Genomic DNA, 15,233 nt, shown 5'->3' with positions numbered 1-15,233 from the left:
TCATTTTGTTGACATTGAGAGAGAGGTTATTTTCATGGCTCCACTCTGCCAGGGCCCTCACCTGCTCCCTGTAGGCTGTCATTGTTGGTAATCAGACCTACTACTGTTGTTTCGTCTGCAAACTTGATGATTGAGTTGGAGGCATGCATGGCAACACAGTCATGGGTGAAGATGGAGTATAATAGGAGGGGGCAGAGCACACACCCTTGTGGGGCCCCTGTGTTGAGGATCAGCGAAGTGGAGATGTTGTTTCCTACCTTCACCACCTGGGGGCAGCCCGTCAGGAAGTTAAGGACCCAGTTGCACAGGGTGGGGTTCAGACCCAGGGCCCCAAGCATAATGATGAGCTTGGAGGGAACTATGGTGTTGAAAGCTGAGCTATAGTCAATGAACAGTATTCTTACATAGGTATTCCTCTTGTTCAGATGGGATAGGGCAGTGTGCAGTGTGATGGCGATTGCATCGTATGTGAATCTATTGGGGAGGTAAGCAAATTGAAGTGGGTCTAAGGTGTCAGGTAAGGTAGAGGTAGGGTTGCACATTGTGGGGAATATTCAGCGGTGGAAACTTTCCGTGGGAATTAATGGAAATATACAGTGGGGAGAACAAGTATTTGATACACTGCCGATTTTGCAGGTTTTCCTACTTACAAAGCATGTAGAGGTCTGTAATTTTTATCATAGGTACACTTCAACAGTGAGAGACAGAATCTAAAATCCAGAAAATCACATTGTATGATTTTTAAGTAATTCATTTGCATTTTATTGCATGACATAAGTATTTGATACATCAGAAAAGCAGAACTTAATATTTGGTACAGAAACCTTTGTTTGCAATTACAGAGATCATACGTTTCCTGTAGTTCTTGACCAGGTTTGCACACACTGCAGCAGGGATTTTGGCCCACTCCTCCATACAGACCTTCTCCAAATCCTTCAGGTTTCGGGGCTGTCGCTGGGCAATACGGACTTTAAGCTCCCTCCAAAGATTTTCTATTGGGTTCAGGTCTGGAGACTGGCTAGGCCACTCCAGGACCTTGAGTTGCTTCTTACGGAGCCACTCCTTAGTTGCACTGGCTGTGTGTTTCGGATCGTTGTCATGCTGGAAGACCCCACCTACGACCCATCTTCAATGCTCTTACTGAGGGAAGGAGGTTGTTGGCCAAGATCTCGTGATACATGGCCCCATCCATCCTCCCCTCAATACGGTGCAGTCGTCCTGTCCCATTTGCAGAAAAGCATCCCCAAGAATGATGTTTCCACCTCCATGTTTCACGATTGGGATGATGTTCTCTGGGTTGTACTCATCCTTCTTCTTCCTCCAAACACGGAGAGTGTTGTTTGGACCAAAAAGCTCTATTTTTGTCTCATCAGACCACATGACCTTCTCCCATTCCTCCTCTGAATCATCCAGATGGTCATTGGCAAACTTCAGACGGGCCTGGACATGCGCTGGCTTGAGCAGGGGGACCTTGCGTGCGCTGCAGGATTTTAATCCATGACGGCGTGGTGTGTTACTAATTGTTTTCTTTGAGACTGTGGTCCCAGCTCTCTTCAGGTCATTGACCAGGTCCTGCCGTGTCTTTCTGGGCTGATCCCTCGCCTTCGTCATGATCATTGTTGCCCCATGAGGTGAGATCTTGCATGGAGCCCCAGAAACAGGGTGATTGACCGTCATCTTGAACTTCTTCCATTTTCTAATAATTGCACTTCTCACCAAGCTGCTTGCCTATTGTCCTGTAGCCCACCCCAGCCTTGTGCAGGTCTACAATTTTATCCCTGATGTCCTTACACCCTTTCTGGTCTTGGCCATTGTGGAGAGGTTGGAGTCTGTTTGATTGAGTGTGTGGACAGGTGGCTTTTATACATGTAACGAGTTCAAACAGGGGCAGTTAATACAGGTAATGAGTGGAGAACAGGAGGGGTTCTTAAAGAAAAAATAACAGGTGTGTGAGAGCCGGAATTCTTACTGGTTGGTAGGTGATCAAATACTTATGTCATGCAATAAAATGCAAATGAATCACTTAAAAATCATACAATGTGATTTTCTGGATTTTTGTTTTAGATTCCGTCTCTCACAGTTGAAGTGTCCCTATGATAAAAAAATTACAGATCTCTACATGCTTTGTAAGTAGGAAAACCTGCAAAATCGGCAGTGTTTCAAATACTTGTTCTCCCCACTCTATGCAAATTAATATTAATACCATTTAAATGTAGATGTCTTTTTGCATTGGACATATTTACCATATCATATGGAGACAGAAACATAAACATTTTACCTTATCATACGTAGACATAATTGCAAATGATTAAATCCTTCCAATAGAAACTGTAAAAAAGATTTGTTACAAATTGAACTTTCATTAAATTAGTTAACTCTTCACATGGGATGATTTCAATTGTCAGAATGTGTGCGTACTGGTAGTGAATGAAAACCAGGTGTGCAGGGAACAAGACAAAACAAATGGATAGATGAAAAAGAGAGAGGCGATGGATAGAAAGCCGGTGACGTTGAGCGCCGAACACCGCCCGAACAAGGAGAGGAGCCGACTTCGGCGGAAGTGGTGACATCAATGAACAACAAAAGAAAGGGAATATTGAATGATCCCCACAGATCCATCGCATCTCCCAAAAATGTTTTCAACATACATCTGTAAAATAATGGTCTATAAACTAAAGCTTTGGTTGTCTTCCTCTCAGCCTTCCATGTCTTCTCCCTGGACCTTCTCAATGTCCACCTCTTGAACATCAGACTCTGAGGCCTCATCTTCACTGTCACTTTCCAACCGTGTTGAGAATGGATCGTTGTCAGGCTCAAAAAGCCTAAAATTTGCCCGGATGGCCACCAATTTTTCAACCCTTGCATTTGTCAGCCTGTTGCGTGCTTTGGTGTGTGTGTTCCCTAACAAGGACCAGTAGCGCTCTGAGGCAGCTGATGTTGGTTGGAATGGAGGATGATGGAGGCAACAGGGGAACAGGGGATATGTTGGCACGACTGCCATGTTGTATCTCCATCCAAAAAGCCTTGCTTGGAAGTGTACTTTGCCAGACTGCCAAGAACCTTGCCCTCATTCAGGCCAAGGTGGCGAGACACAGTAGTGATGACACCATGGTCCTTGTTGATCTCTACACCAGACAGGATGCTCTTGCCAGCATACTTGGGGTCCAACATGTACACTATGGCGTGTATGGGCTTCAGGCAGAAGTCTTCATGCTTTCTGATGTATTTCAGAACTGCAGTTTCCTCTGCTTGGAGCAACAGTGAAGTGGACAAGGCAGTACGGATTTCTTCTCTTACATCTGCAAGCAGAGTCTGAACATCAGACAGGATGGCATTATCTCCCTCAATCCTTGCAATGGCTACCGCAATGGCTACTGGGTCGCACTGCTTTGCTTTATCTTGGCCAGGTCGCAGTTGTAAATGAGAACTTGTTCTCAACTAGCCTACCTGGTTAAATAAAGGTTAAATAAAAAAATAAAAAAATAAAAAATAGGTTTCAGGAGTTTCAGGCTGCTTACCACTCTCTCCCAAAATACATCATCCAGGAGGATCCTCTTGATGGGGCTGTCCATATCGGCAGACTGTGATATGGCCATTTCTTGGAGAGACTCCTTCCCCTCCTGCAGAGTGTCAAACATGATGACAACACCACCCCAACGGGTGTTGCTGGGCAGCTTCAATGTGGTGCTCTTATTCTTCTCACTTTGCTTGGTGAGGTAGATTGCTGCTATAACTTGATGACCCTTCACATATCTAACCATTTCCTTGGATCTCTTGTAGAGTGTATCCATTGTTTTCAGTGCCATGATGTCATTGAGGTGCAGATTCAATACATGAGCCAATTGGTGTGATGTGAAGGTAGGACTCCTCCACCTTAGACCAAGCTGCCTTCATGTTCGCAGCATTGTCTGTCACCAGTGCAAATACCTTCTGTGGTCCAAAGTCATTGATGACTGCCTTTAGCTTTAGAGACCGGTGTATCTGTTTTCCCTTGTGTCTGTGCTCTTGTAGAATACTGGATGAGGGGTGGAGTTGTAGTTAATTATTCCATGCCCACGAACATTCGACCACCCATTAGAGATGATTGCAATACAGTCTGCCTTCTCTATGATTTGCTTGACCTTCACTTGAACTTTGTTTAACTCTGCATCCAGAAAATGAGTAGATAAAGAATGTCTGGTTGGAGGGGTGTATGCTGGGTGAAGAACATTCAGAAATCTCTTCCAATACACATTGCCTGTGAGTATCAGAGGTGAATCAGCTGCATACAGAGCTTGAGCAAGACATTCATCGGCAGTTCCCCGACTACGTTCCTCCATTGAGTCAAAAAAAACGTCTGATTCCAGGAGGACCATGAGCTGTGTCTGATTCATCATTTTCACCTCGAATAGAAGTAGAGGGTCTTTTGTCAGAGGTTGCTTGTTGTGAGCGCTGAGGGAACTTTATGCACTTGGCCAGATGATTCTGCATATTTGTTGTGTTCTTCAGATATGATTTGGCACAGTAATTGCAAATGTACACAGCTTTTCCTTCTACATTAGCTGCAGTGAAATGTCTCCACACATCAGATAGTGCCTGTGGCATTTTCCTGTAAAGATTAGATTTGTTTATTTTTATAACTAACAATAAAATTCCATGTACAGATAAATAGTTAAGCAGTTAGATTAAACAACTCCTTTGTATGATAAATGCTTTAAAATAAAACGTATGAAAACAGGTGAATTAACACTCCTCAATTAGCAGGCTCAAGCAAACTAAAACCTACATGGTAGCAAAAACTAACTAGCAGAAATTGTTAACAAGTTAGAAATGATTTAAACATACTTTGCTGTAGGCTACTATTTACTAATTAACAAAAAAATCATGTATGTCATTTAAATATATTCACCCGACCAAGTAATGTAATCAAAACTTACCAGAAAGCATGCAGTCCTTGGCTCAGACAATGTAGTAGTGTGGGCTCAATAGTGTCTCATTAGTGTGCAAGATCTTGAGAATCAGCCGTACATGTGATGGAAGAGTGCACTGCACATGTGATGGAAGAATGCACTTTGCATGCAGAGGGTTGCAATTCCATTGAATTGGGAATAGTTTAACCAAAATATGCCACAAGACCTAGAATTGCCTTATGTGTATCCCACAAAAAAGGTTCACTGTTATAAGTTAACTTTGTTGATGAATTTAAGCAAAATTCCCCAAATTCCTGGGCTTAACTCCCTTGGAAAAGTTCCAGAAAAATGCTGACCCTTTGCAACCCTAGTTAGAGGTGATAACTAGCCTCTCAAAACACTTCATGATGACATAAGTGAGTGCTATAGTCATTTAGTTCCATTACCTTTTCTTTCTTGTGTACAGGAACAATGGTGGACATCTTGAAGCAAGTGGGGGCAGCAGACTGGGATAGGGAGAGATTGAATATGTCCATAAACACTCCAGCCAGCTGGTCTGCGCATGCTCTGAGGACGTGGCCAAGGATGTCATCTGGGCCGGCATCCTTGCGAGGGTTAACGCGCTTAAACGTCTTACTCACATTGGCCATGGAGAATGAGAGCCCACAGTCCTTGGGAGCGGGCTGCGTTGGTGGCACTGTGTTATCCTCAAAGCGGGTGAAGAAGGTGTTTAGCTTATCGGGTAGCAAGACGTCGGTGTCCACGACTCAATGATCACATTTTGCTCGTATTCAGACATAGTGGCTCTGGGTTTGGCCACTCACTCAGTCACTCACTGGCAGCGTCTTGATACTGTTGCCCCGTTGATCATTGTCACTCTCCCTGGTCTGTAGGCTACAGTCTTTTCATGAACCATTAACAACTCGGAAGTAATGTTATAAAAATAACTGCTATCCTTATGGGTTGAATAGCTGAGTATATATGAGGCCGACAAATGAGGCGTTTGTTTTTTTCAGGTGAAAGAAGGTTATACTTCCTTTTTTTCAAAGCTCTATTTTCACAAGATTACAGCTCTATTTCTTATTTTCTCTTTGCCCTTCTGTCCTCCCTGGCTGGCATGTCTTTATTGGCATACATGTGGTGACTGGTGTTATTCACACGTGTGCTGTAACATAGGAAGGCCCTTAAGGCTTGTGTTAATACTCACTTATGTTGTGTGGAGGGTGGAAGGGAAGGGAAAGGGGAGGGGGAAGGGGTGGACAGGAGCAGCAGCATGTGTTATAGCAGCTGTGAGGTGAAAACTAGTGTGTTATATAGTGAATTGGGTGCCATTTGGGATGCGGACTCTCTACGGTAGTTAGTCAACATGACCATAACGTTTCTAAAGACATTGTCCTTCACCACCTTTAGAATTTATTCAGTGTGATTATAGGTCAATCAACATTCACAGTTTTTGTCTCACTGGTAGTTGAAGTACAGGTTAGGCTACCACATGTCTCCTGTGATGGATGGCAGAATTTTCTTGGACTACCCTTTATGTCTTATTTTCATATGTTTGAAATGTTTGGTGAGAATAATTGACAATAAGTAAACATTTTTAAATAAAGAAAAAGTTATGTGAAGTCAGATCATGTTTATTAGGGGCTCCCGAGTGGTGCAGCGGTCTAAGACACTGCTAGAGGTGTCATTACAGACCCTGGTTCAATTCCAGGCTGCATTACAATTGGCTGTGATTGGGAGTCCCATAGGGCAGTGCACAATTGGCCTAGGGTTAGGGTTTGGCCGAGGTAGGCCGTCATTGTAAATAAGACTTTGTTCTTAACTGACTTGCCTAGTTAAATAAAGGTTCAATAAATAAAAATATTAGCCTATAATAACAATGTTATTAATCTTTACTATCCAAATGTACTATCCCTTTTCCCCGGTTTACACTAGATTCCACAGCCACTGGGTTAACATTGGCTATATCATAAAAAATCATGAAAACAAACATTTGCTTTTTGGTCTTAATTTAAGGTTGGGGTTCGGCATACGGTTAGAAGTGTGGTTAGGTTAGGGTTAGGTTTAAAATGAACATTTTAGAAGATAAACGGTAGAAATGGGCGGGGTTTCTGACTTTGTGGCTGTGGAAGCTAGTGACAACCCTTTTCCCTTGCTAATTCATTGGTCACGTTTCCACCTCACGTCACTGCCCTGAACAATGTAACAAATCACAACAACTAATTTGACCAATAAGGCAAGGAGGTTTTAGTCAACCGACGCAGATGAACGAGAGAGTCATTCCACAGTCTTCAATGGGGCGAATCGTTCATCGCATTCCTCATGCCTTTACATAATTGTATAGCTAAAGAAGACACCGAATGGCATGCTAGTTGCGCAGATAGCCTAGGCTACATCATAAAACTTTTCCTGGAACGGAGTTTGCCTTTCTGAACGTTAAAACGACGACGGAACTGTTCTTTCTACTTCATCTTGTCTGTGCGGCAAAGCAATGGAACGCAGAAGTTGAATAATTCAGTATTGTGAAGCCTCTACTGCTGTGAAGATAAGTGGAGAGTGCCTGTGAACTTGTATTGTAACAGTGTATCAAATTTTGGGGAAAAAATCTAATGAACAAATTGCAGGCCATGTGCGGTTTTCACACGGTATCACTGCATTGCACATTATTTGGTGAACCTCGTTCATTCCCCACTGGCGCGTACTGAATGGGAGGGAATGGATTTGGATGACTTCTTTTTGACATATTTGATGAATATACTGATAACCGAATCCATATGTTGAAGTCTTTCGTTTATTCGGATCAGTCTACTTCGAAATGGCAAGTTTTGCCGGGTTTATAAAGTGGACTGGAAGATCAACTTTGTATTTATGCTGTGCGTTTGCCCTGTTCGGTTGTCTTTGTATCGCGTCCCCTACTCATGGTCGTCGGCTCATCTGTTGGCAAGCCATTATGAAGTGTCATGGAGAGCCGGATTGTCACTACGCATATGACCAATACCTTTACGCCTGTGCGCCTGTTATCAACGGGGATAGGAAGAAGTGTCCCAGCCACTGCATCTCGTCCCTTATCCAGCTGAATCTAACTGAGACCGGCCCGTCTCTAGAGGACTGTGACTGCGCCTCGGACCCCGTCTGCCGGAGCACCAAACGCGCCATAGAGCCGTGCCTGCCTCGGACAAGCAACATGGGCTGCACCGAAGCCCGGCGGCAGTGCGAGAGCGATTACCAATGTAGCTCGGCAATGCGTGACTATTTGTTTCACTGCCGTAAACTTTTCGGAGGCGAGAGATGTTCAGACGATTGCAGGAGGGTGATAGCCAACATGCGCAATATGCCCAAAGCACAACAACTTGATACTTGTGTTTGTGATGGCACGGAGAGGACGATATGCGAGTACGTCAAAGTTAGTATGAAAAACTTTTGCTTTGACTCTATGGACAGATACGCAGGCAGCGGGTTTTCTGATTCGGACTCTGAAGATGATTATGATGATATGGAGGATTATGTCTATGTGGAAAACGCTAGTGATTCAGCTAAATCCGCCTGTCGGGGTGTATGGACTTCTACTGTGGCCACCATTTTGGTTCTAATGCGTCTTATCTGATAGGGCAGTCTACCCAAGTTGATTCAGCTGTTGGGGAAGTTGTTAGAGAAATAGAGAGGCCTGTGAAAAGTTGACACAGAGAGACAGAATAGCTCATGAAAGTGTTGTAACACCAGCACACCTGCTTTAGCGTATAATTTGTGTGTTTGGAAGATGTTATGGCCTTTGCTCTGCTGTCTTCATAATGGGGCTTCTCAACATTCTATCTGGTCTCAGTCTCTGTGCTGATTAGGCTATGGGTCATCTTGCTCACAAATGTTTATATTTAAAATGTATACATTTTATGTGAATCTCAAAAGTTTATAGATTCATTTCCAGATAGCTGTGCAACCTCTAAAATATGTAATTGTTTTAACCAACCCTTAAAGAATGTTCTAGGCCTACCATAAGCTTCTCCTTACCTTGTGTCTCACAAAATAGCCCAAAAAGTTTGACACACAATTGTCTTTAATGTGGACAGCCAGGTGACTTGTAAGTGTACATATGTATAATGCTGTTTCAAGACAATAGTGAAAACATCAGTATAAAACATGTTCTTGGTCACTTGGCGAAAATGGGGACAGACTAATCAAGTTTTCTTTCACTGTGAGCTAGACAATAGACATAGGCCTACATTTCATTAAGATGCCATTTAAGCTCTAGTCAGTTGGTAATCATCAAAGTGACAGATGTAAAACACATTTACCTAACCACAGTTTGATTTGTTATTCAATATTATTAGCCTTAATCATGTCCCAGACATTTCCATAAGCTCAGTATCAATATCAAGTTTAAAAACAAGTTAAGGGAGATTATTTTTATATGTCAAAATGTGTGAAGTTAAATTGTACAGTATATTGTATGATATGGATTTTTTTTCCCAGAGTTATTTGTTTATTACTGCTAAGAGGATTTTTGCACTGTATAGAAATGTCATGAAATGCTTCACTGTCTACATTGTATTTTAGTGAAAATATAAATGTTCTTGCTTAAAATTCTATTGACTCTTGATTGTTTCCGTCTTAACTCTACTTTATGTAGCCGTATGGGTAGCAGCAGGTGATTTTAGTACGGTGTCTCGCAAATCTTTTGGCAGCTGTACCAATCCTTTCTACATCACAAAACCCCCTCAATACAAACCATCAGTTGATCTGAGCTATTGAATGTTATCTGACTCCTAGAGCAAATGAAGAGTCAGATTGATATACACTTGAATTTGTCAACATTAATGTTTGCTGAAGGCTAAACTGTTAATGCTGGAAGACTGTATAAGCCTGAGGACGAAATAGCCTATCTCCTGGGGATTGCAGCTCAGATGGAGCCAAGATGGGCCTGGCTAGTTTATTTATCCTCACCCCATGTGTTTGTTAGAAGAAGCATTCACACAGAGAGGAGAGAGGGCAAGAAAAGCTGTGTCTGGGTGAATTGAGACTTAAGTAACCATTACAAATGCACTCCGATTGGATTGCTGTTGGTGTGTATGTGTTTAGCTACGGACCATTGCTATGTATGTGTAACAAAGTAGTTTGTGTTTTTATTTGACACTTTCGCATAAACTATACTGTTATTATCATCCTGAACAGAAGTTGAAATGCTGGTTATTGACCTAGGTCTACTTGTAGATGTTGTAGCCTAGCCTACCCACCACCACCACTACAAAAATATAATAATCTTGGAGTTCAAATAGATTCACAATTGTTTTCTCTCTTGGCATCACTGAGAGACAGAAAAAAAAGATGGGACATCATCCTCTCCTTCACCTCTTGTCACAAGAGGGACTTGAGAGCCATGATGGCAGCCATGTTGTTTCTCTCTGGGAGGGGACGAGGGCCCTCCAGCCCAGTGAATGGAGGAGAAGTCGAGTGGCACTTCTGTCATAGAAATGTAAAACACACAATGGTGGAGCGGCACCATGTGCAGACACTTCATTCACTCTCTTTCTCTCTGACACCAGAGAGAAAGGAGAGAGCGGAGAGCTGGGCTGGGGGGAGAGACAGAGACTGCTAGCTATTGCAGATAGGGGCTTCTCGGAAGGACGTGTAAAACTTCTTTCAAAGTTGTATCTCTCGTTGGGCCAGTAACCAAAAGGTCACTGGTTTGAACCCCTGAGCCGGCAAGGTGGACGAATCTGCAGTTCTGCCCTTGAGCAAGGCAGTTAACCCCCAATAACAACTGCGCCATGGGCGTAGATTAAGGCAGCCCCCCGCACCTCTGATTCAGAGGGATTGGGTTTAAATGCAGAAGACACATTTCAGTTGAATGCATTCAGTTGTTCAACTGAGCAGGTATCCCTTTTTCTATGTATGAGTAGTACACATTTTTAAAATAATATATTATGTACAACATACATGAAAACATTAAGTATGCTACATAATCAGGTTACAACTGGTTAACAAACTATTTGATACTGGTTTGTAAAACATTTTATCATGAGTTCTTTATAAATAGTCTGAGAAATAATTTATTTGAGATTGTAGTTTACTATCAGAATTACAATTATGTACTCCCTGTTCACCCACGACTGTGTGGCCACACAACTCCAACACCATCATCAGGTTTCCTGACGACACGATGGTGTTGGCCTGATCACCGGCGACGATGAGACAGCCTACAGGGAGGAGGTCAGTGACCTGGCAGTGTGGTGCTGGAATGACAACCTCTCCCTCATCATCAGTAAGACCAAGGAGCTGATTGTGGACGACAGGAAATGGTGGGGCGTGCACGCCCCCATCCACATCGACGGAGCGGGTCGAGAGCTTCAAGTTCCTCGGTGTCCAAATCACTAAGCACTTAAAATGGTCCACACACACGCGCACAGTCATGAAGAAGGTGTGACGGCGCCTCTTCCCTCTCAGGAGGTTGAAAAAATGGCATGGGCCCGCAAGTCCTCAAAAAGTTCTACAGCTGTACCATTCAGATCATTTTGATTGTCTGCATCACTGTTTGGCATGGCAATAGCATCACCCTCGATCACATGGAGCTAAAGAGGGTGATGCGGACAGACCAGTACATCACCGGGGCAGAGCTCCCTGCCATCCAGAACCTCTATATCAGACAGGGTGAAAGGAAGGCTCAGAAAATCAAATAAATAGCTTACTAAATTGCTACACGGACTATCTGAGTTGATCCTTGTATTTTATTTATTTTTGCACTGTCTTTATGCACAGGGCCCTACACACTCACATGACCCTAAACACTCACAGGACACAGGACACAGAATTTCTTGTGTTTTTGTTCTACCTTGTGTTATTTTTAGTATTACATTGTTATTGATTACTGCATTATTGGGGTTAGAGCTGGAAAAAAGTCATTTCACTGTACTTGTGCACATGACATTAAAACTTAAAACTTGCTCAAGTTACTTTTGCTTTTCCTTCCCACTCAATGTAAAAAAAAAAACGTTAAAAAAAACTGGAAGCCCTGCAGCTTTGTCACGGTGATGTGGCGAATGCATTTATGGGCCTTTGTTTGCCGTCACAAAAGAGGGTCCTGCCGCTTTAAGAGGGCAGGCCTGGTCTCCAACCATTATTAATTGTATTGCCTCTTTATTATTGCTAGGGATAATGAAGGAATGAGAGTCATATGGGGCCCCCAAAACCATACTGTCTCCTGAAATGTTTTCAATTAACTTTTGGCACTGGAGGAAAATAGGCAAGATGTTTTTTTTCCATCATGCTGAAATAGAGGAGAGGCTAGAGGGGGATGGGTGCAGCGCTGCGGGACACACTACCTCATTAAAGTCACCTCATCATAACTCAACCCTCTACCTCTAGTACCCCCCCTTCCCCATTTATCCACACACACAGATGCACCCAAGCACAAACACATACATACAGAAGGGCATACACACACACACACACACACAAGCACATGGCATACACACACACTAACCCCTCGTTCTGGGTAACTCTGGGATCTGCAGAAGCAGACTAAAAGGTCTTACATTAGTGGACATTCCAATCTAGACACAATTAAGGCGATGATGTGACTTATGGTTGAGATGCTTCTTGGAACAATGATTAACAAACCCCTGCGCATACTGACCACATTTTCCTCTCTGAACTTTCTCTCACTTAAAATACATTACTAGAAGGTAAACCATTAACATTTTACACAATGTAAACTGCGTAAATGAATTAAGTATCAATACTGGATATCTAAGGTAATTGTGTAGTATTCTAATATCAAAAAAGGGCATATTTCATAAGATGCATACATGTAACACAAAAACATTTTTTTACACTTTTATTTAACCAGGTAGACCAGTTGAGAACAAGTTCTCATTTACAACTGAAACCTGGTCAAAATAAAGCAAAGCAGTGCCACAAAAAAACAACACATGGGATAAACAACCGTACAGTCAATAACACAATATAAAAATCTGTGTACAGTGTGTGCAAATGGAGTAAGGAGGAAAGCCAATAGTAGCGAAGTAATTACAATTTAGCAAATTAACACTGGAGTGATAGATGTGCAGATGATGATGTGAAAGTAGAAATACCAGTGTGCAAAATAGCTAAAAAAGGTCAATAAAAACAACGTGTGCCCCTTAACAATTTCCCATGTTGTTTAAGAAGCATCTGTAGGCTACTCAATGAACAACAATAATAAATAGTAATACAAATGCCAGTAATGAAATTACTCCCTTTCTCTTTTAAGCTTCTGTGAAACTCTTCAAAATTCCAAACTGCCACATTGATTCTGTCACGTCAAGCCCTTTGTGAGTTCACCAGCCTTTGAAGAAAACTGTCTCTAATCCAGTTAGACTTCCTTGTGCCTCCTGTGAACCCTAAACTAGATGGAGAGAAAAATAGGCGAGTGGGGAAAGAGTAAGACTAAAATTGTTCTGGAAGAGAAGGTTGATTTCCTATTTGTGTGTAAACAATCAGCCTAACTTAGAAACGTTGCTTATTTGAAATTTAACTTTAAAGTATAAAGCAAGTGTGTAATGTTTTTTAAATATACAAACATACAGATATAGGATCTTAATTTGATCACTCTTTTGTTGCTGAAAATTGTCCTGCACCGCTGGAAGTGCACAAGCTTTGTTATTTAGGTCAATTGCCTGAAAACCCACACTAAAACACGGTTTACACTACTTTTGGCTAGCTAATAGACTATCTGATCAGGCAGCATTATGGACTAAACATTCAAATCCGGTTGCTGCAGGATTATTTTGTTTTGACAATACTGGTCAAATGTAGATCCTACAGCTGTATGCTACAGTATATTTGTTTAAATGCAAGCTCTTAGGACAGGGTGCATTTTTCCTCTTTCATTGACATATTTGCTTGTCATGACTGTATTTAACCACACCATGTCTTGTGGAAGGGACTTCTGACAGTATTCTTGACTACTTACCTCTCAGGACTAACTAGAGAATAAACAAACTCACCACAGACAAGCTGAGTAGGTAAACCCCCAGGCCAGCGGTCTACTGAGGGCTGTAGAGGTTATTGGGGTGTGAGGGAGGGGGCTGCCTGCTTCACCCTGGGCTTTAGGAGAGGTGAGGGGGTTACGTGGGGGAGGGGCTGATTTATTGTTTTTAAGTGCCTGGGGGGGGGACTGTGGTCTGGAGGAGAGGTGAGGGGGTTGGATGTTGTCGAGTTCAGATCCCTCTGAATGATGATGCTGACACAAAGGTAATGTCCCAAATGGCACCATATTCCCTATGTAGTGCACTACTTTTCCTGGTCAAAAATAGGATAGGGCTATGGTAAAAAGTCATGCACTACATAGGGAATAGGATACCATGTGGGACATAGATAAAGAATGGGGATATTCACCCAGGCCAATCAGATAACTTCTTCCAACCCATGCAGGGATCTCTGGAACGCTGGAGTTGAGCTCTCAGTGGGGCGCCCTGATTGGTTTCTCATTCCTGCCTCTCCTTCCTGCGTCCAGGCCAGGGCCAGAGAAGACCAATAGAGGAACGCTAATGTTTTGAAAGGACCGAGGGAGTCGAGAGTGAAGCGTAGGTTTTGAAAGGACCGAGGGAGTCGAGAGTGAAGCGTAGGTTTTGAAAGGACCGAGGGAGTCGAGAGTGAAGCGTAGGTTTTGAGTTTGGGTTGCGGGGGAGAGTAGAGGAGGAGGAAGAAGGAACACAAAACATTGCTGACACGGGGCATCATTTCATTTCCACGGTGCTGGGACAGCTGTGTGCAGTAATCTGCCATGGCTCCACTGACCCCAGGGGGGGAGACTTCAACTGTGTCCAGCCGTTTAGAGGAGAGGACCAGGGAGTGGAGCCCCTTTCACACCATTCAGGGGTTTGTCTTAAAGCAATATACCCCCCTATACTTCTCTGAGAGGGGAATATGCAGTCCTGTGTGTTTAGGTACGAGGACACAAGGAGACAACAATGGGTCATTTTTTAAAGCAAACTTAGAATTCATGCCTTGGTTCTATAGCTGTTTGATCAATGAGCTGGGAAACAATTACACACACACACACACACACACACACATACCCCTATATGCAAGAGTTTAGATCTTGGGAAAAATTTTTTTTTAGAAAATTAGTTGACCTTTATTTATTTTATTTTATTTTACTTTTAGCTACCATTCTGTAAGTTGCTATTTGTTGTTTGGAAAATGTACAAACATAAAAATAATCTATTATCATATGGAATATGGCTTTATACAGCCTTTAAGCATCACATCACTTCTAGCCTGGGGATACATAGATACTTAAATGGGATTTGAGTGCATGATCATTTTTGGGAAATAATAATGGCTGTCTATTTCCTTCTGAAGTAAAGG

At 42.7% G+C, this 15,233-nt stretch overlaps 1 protein-coding gene across 1 annotated transcript; it reads left to right on the top strand.

Moving 5' to 3' along the window:
* The first annotated feature begins 7,104 nt into the window (after window positions 1–7,104).
* LOC112257420 (growth arrest-specific protein 1) lies at window positions 7,105–9,470 on the top strand. Its single transcript, XM_024430958.2, has one exon. The coding sequence runs from the start codon at window positions 7,705–7,707 to the stop codon at window positions 8,491–8,493; it is 789 nt and encodes a 262-aa protein (XP_024286726.1). The 5' UTR covers window positions 7,105–7,704; the 3' UTR covers window positions 8,494–9,470.
* The last annotated feature ends 5,763 nt before the right edge of the window (window positions 9,471–15,233 follow it).

The sequence above is a fragment of the Oncorhynchus tshawytscha genome, linkage group LG09 (assembly GCF_018296145.1).
Source record: "Oncorhynchus tshawytscha isolate Ot180627B linkage group LG09, Otsh_v2.0, whole genome shotgun sequence".
Lineage (NCBI taxonomy): Eukaryota > Metazoa > Chordata > Actinopteri > Salmoniformes > Salmonidae > Oncorhynchus > Oncorhynchus tshawytscha.
This window is presented reverse-complemented; position numbering and strand designations above follow the sequence as displayed.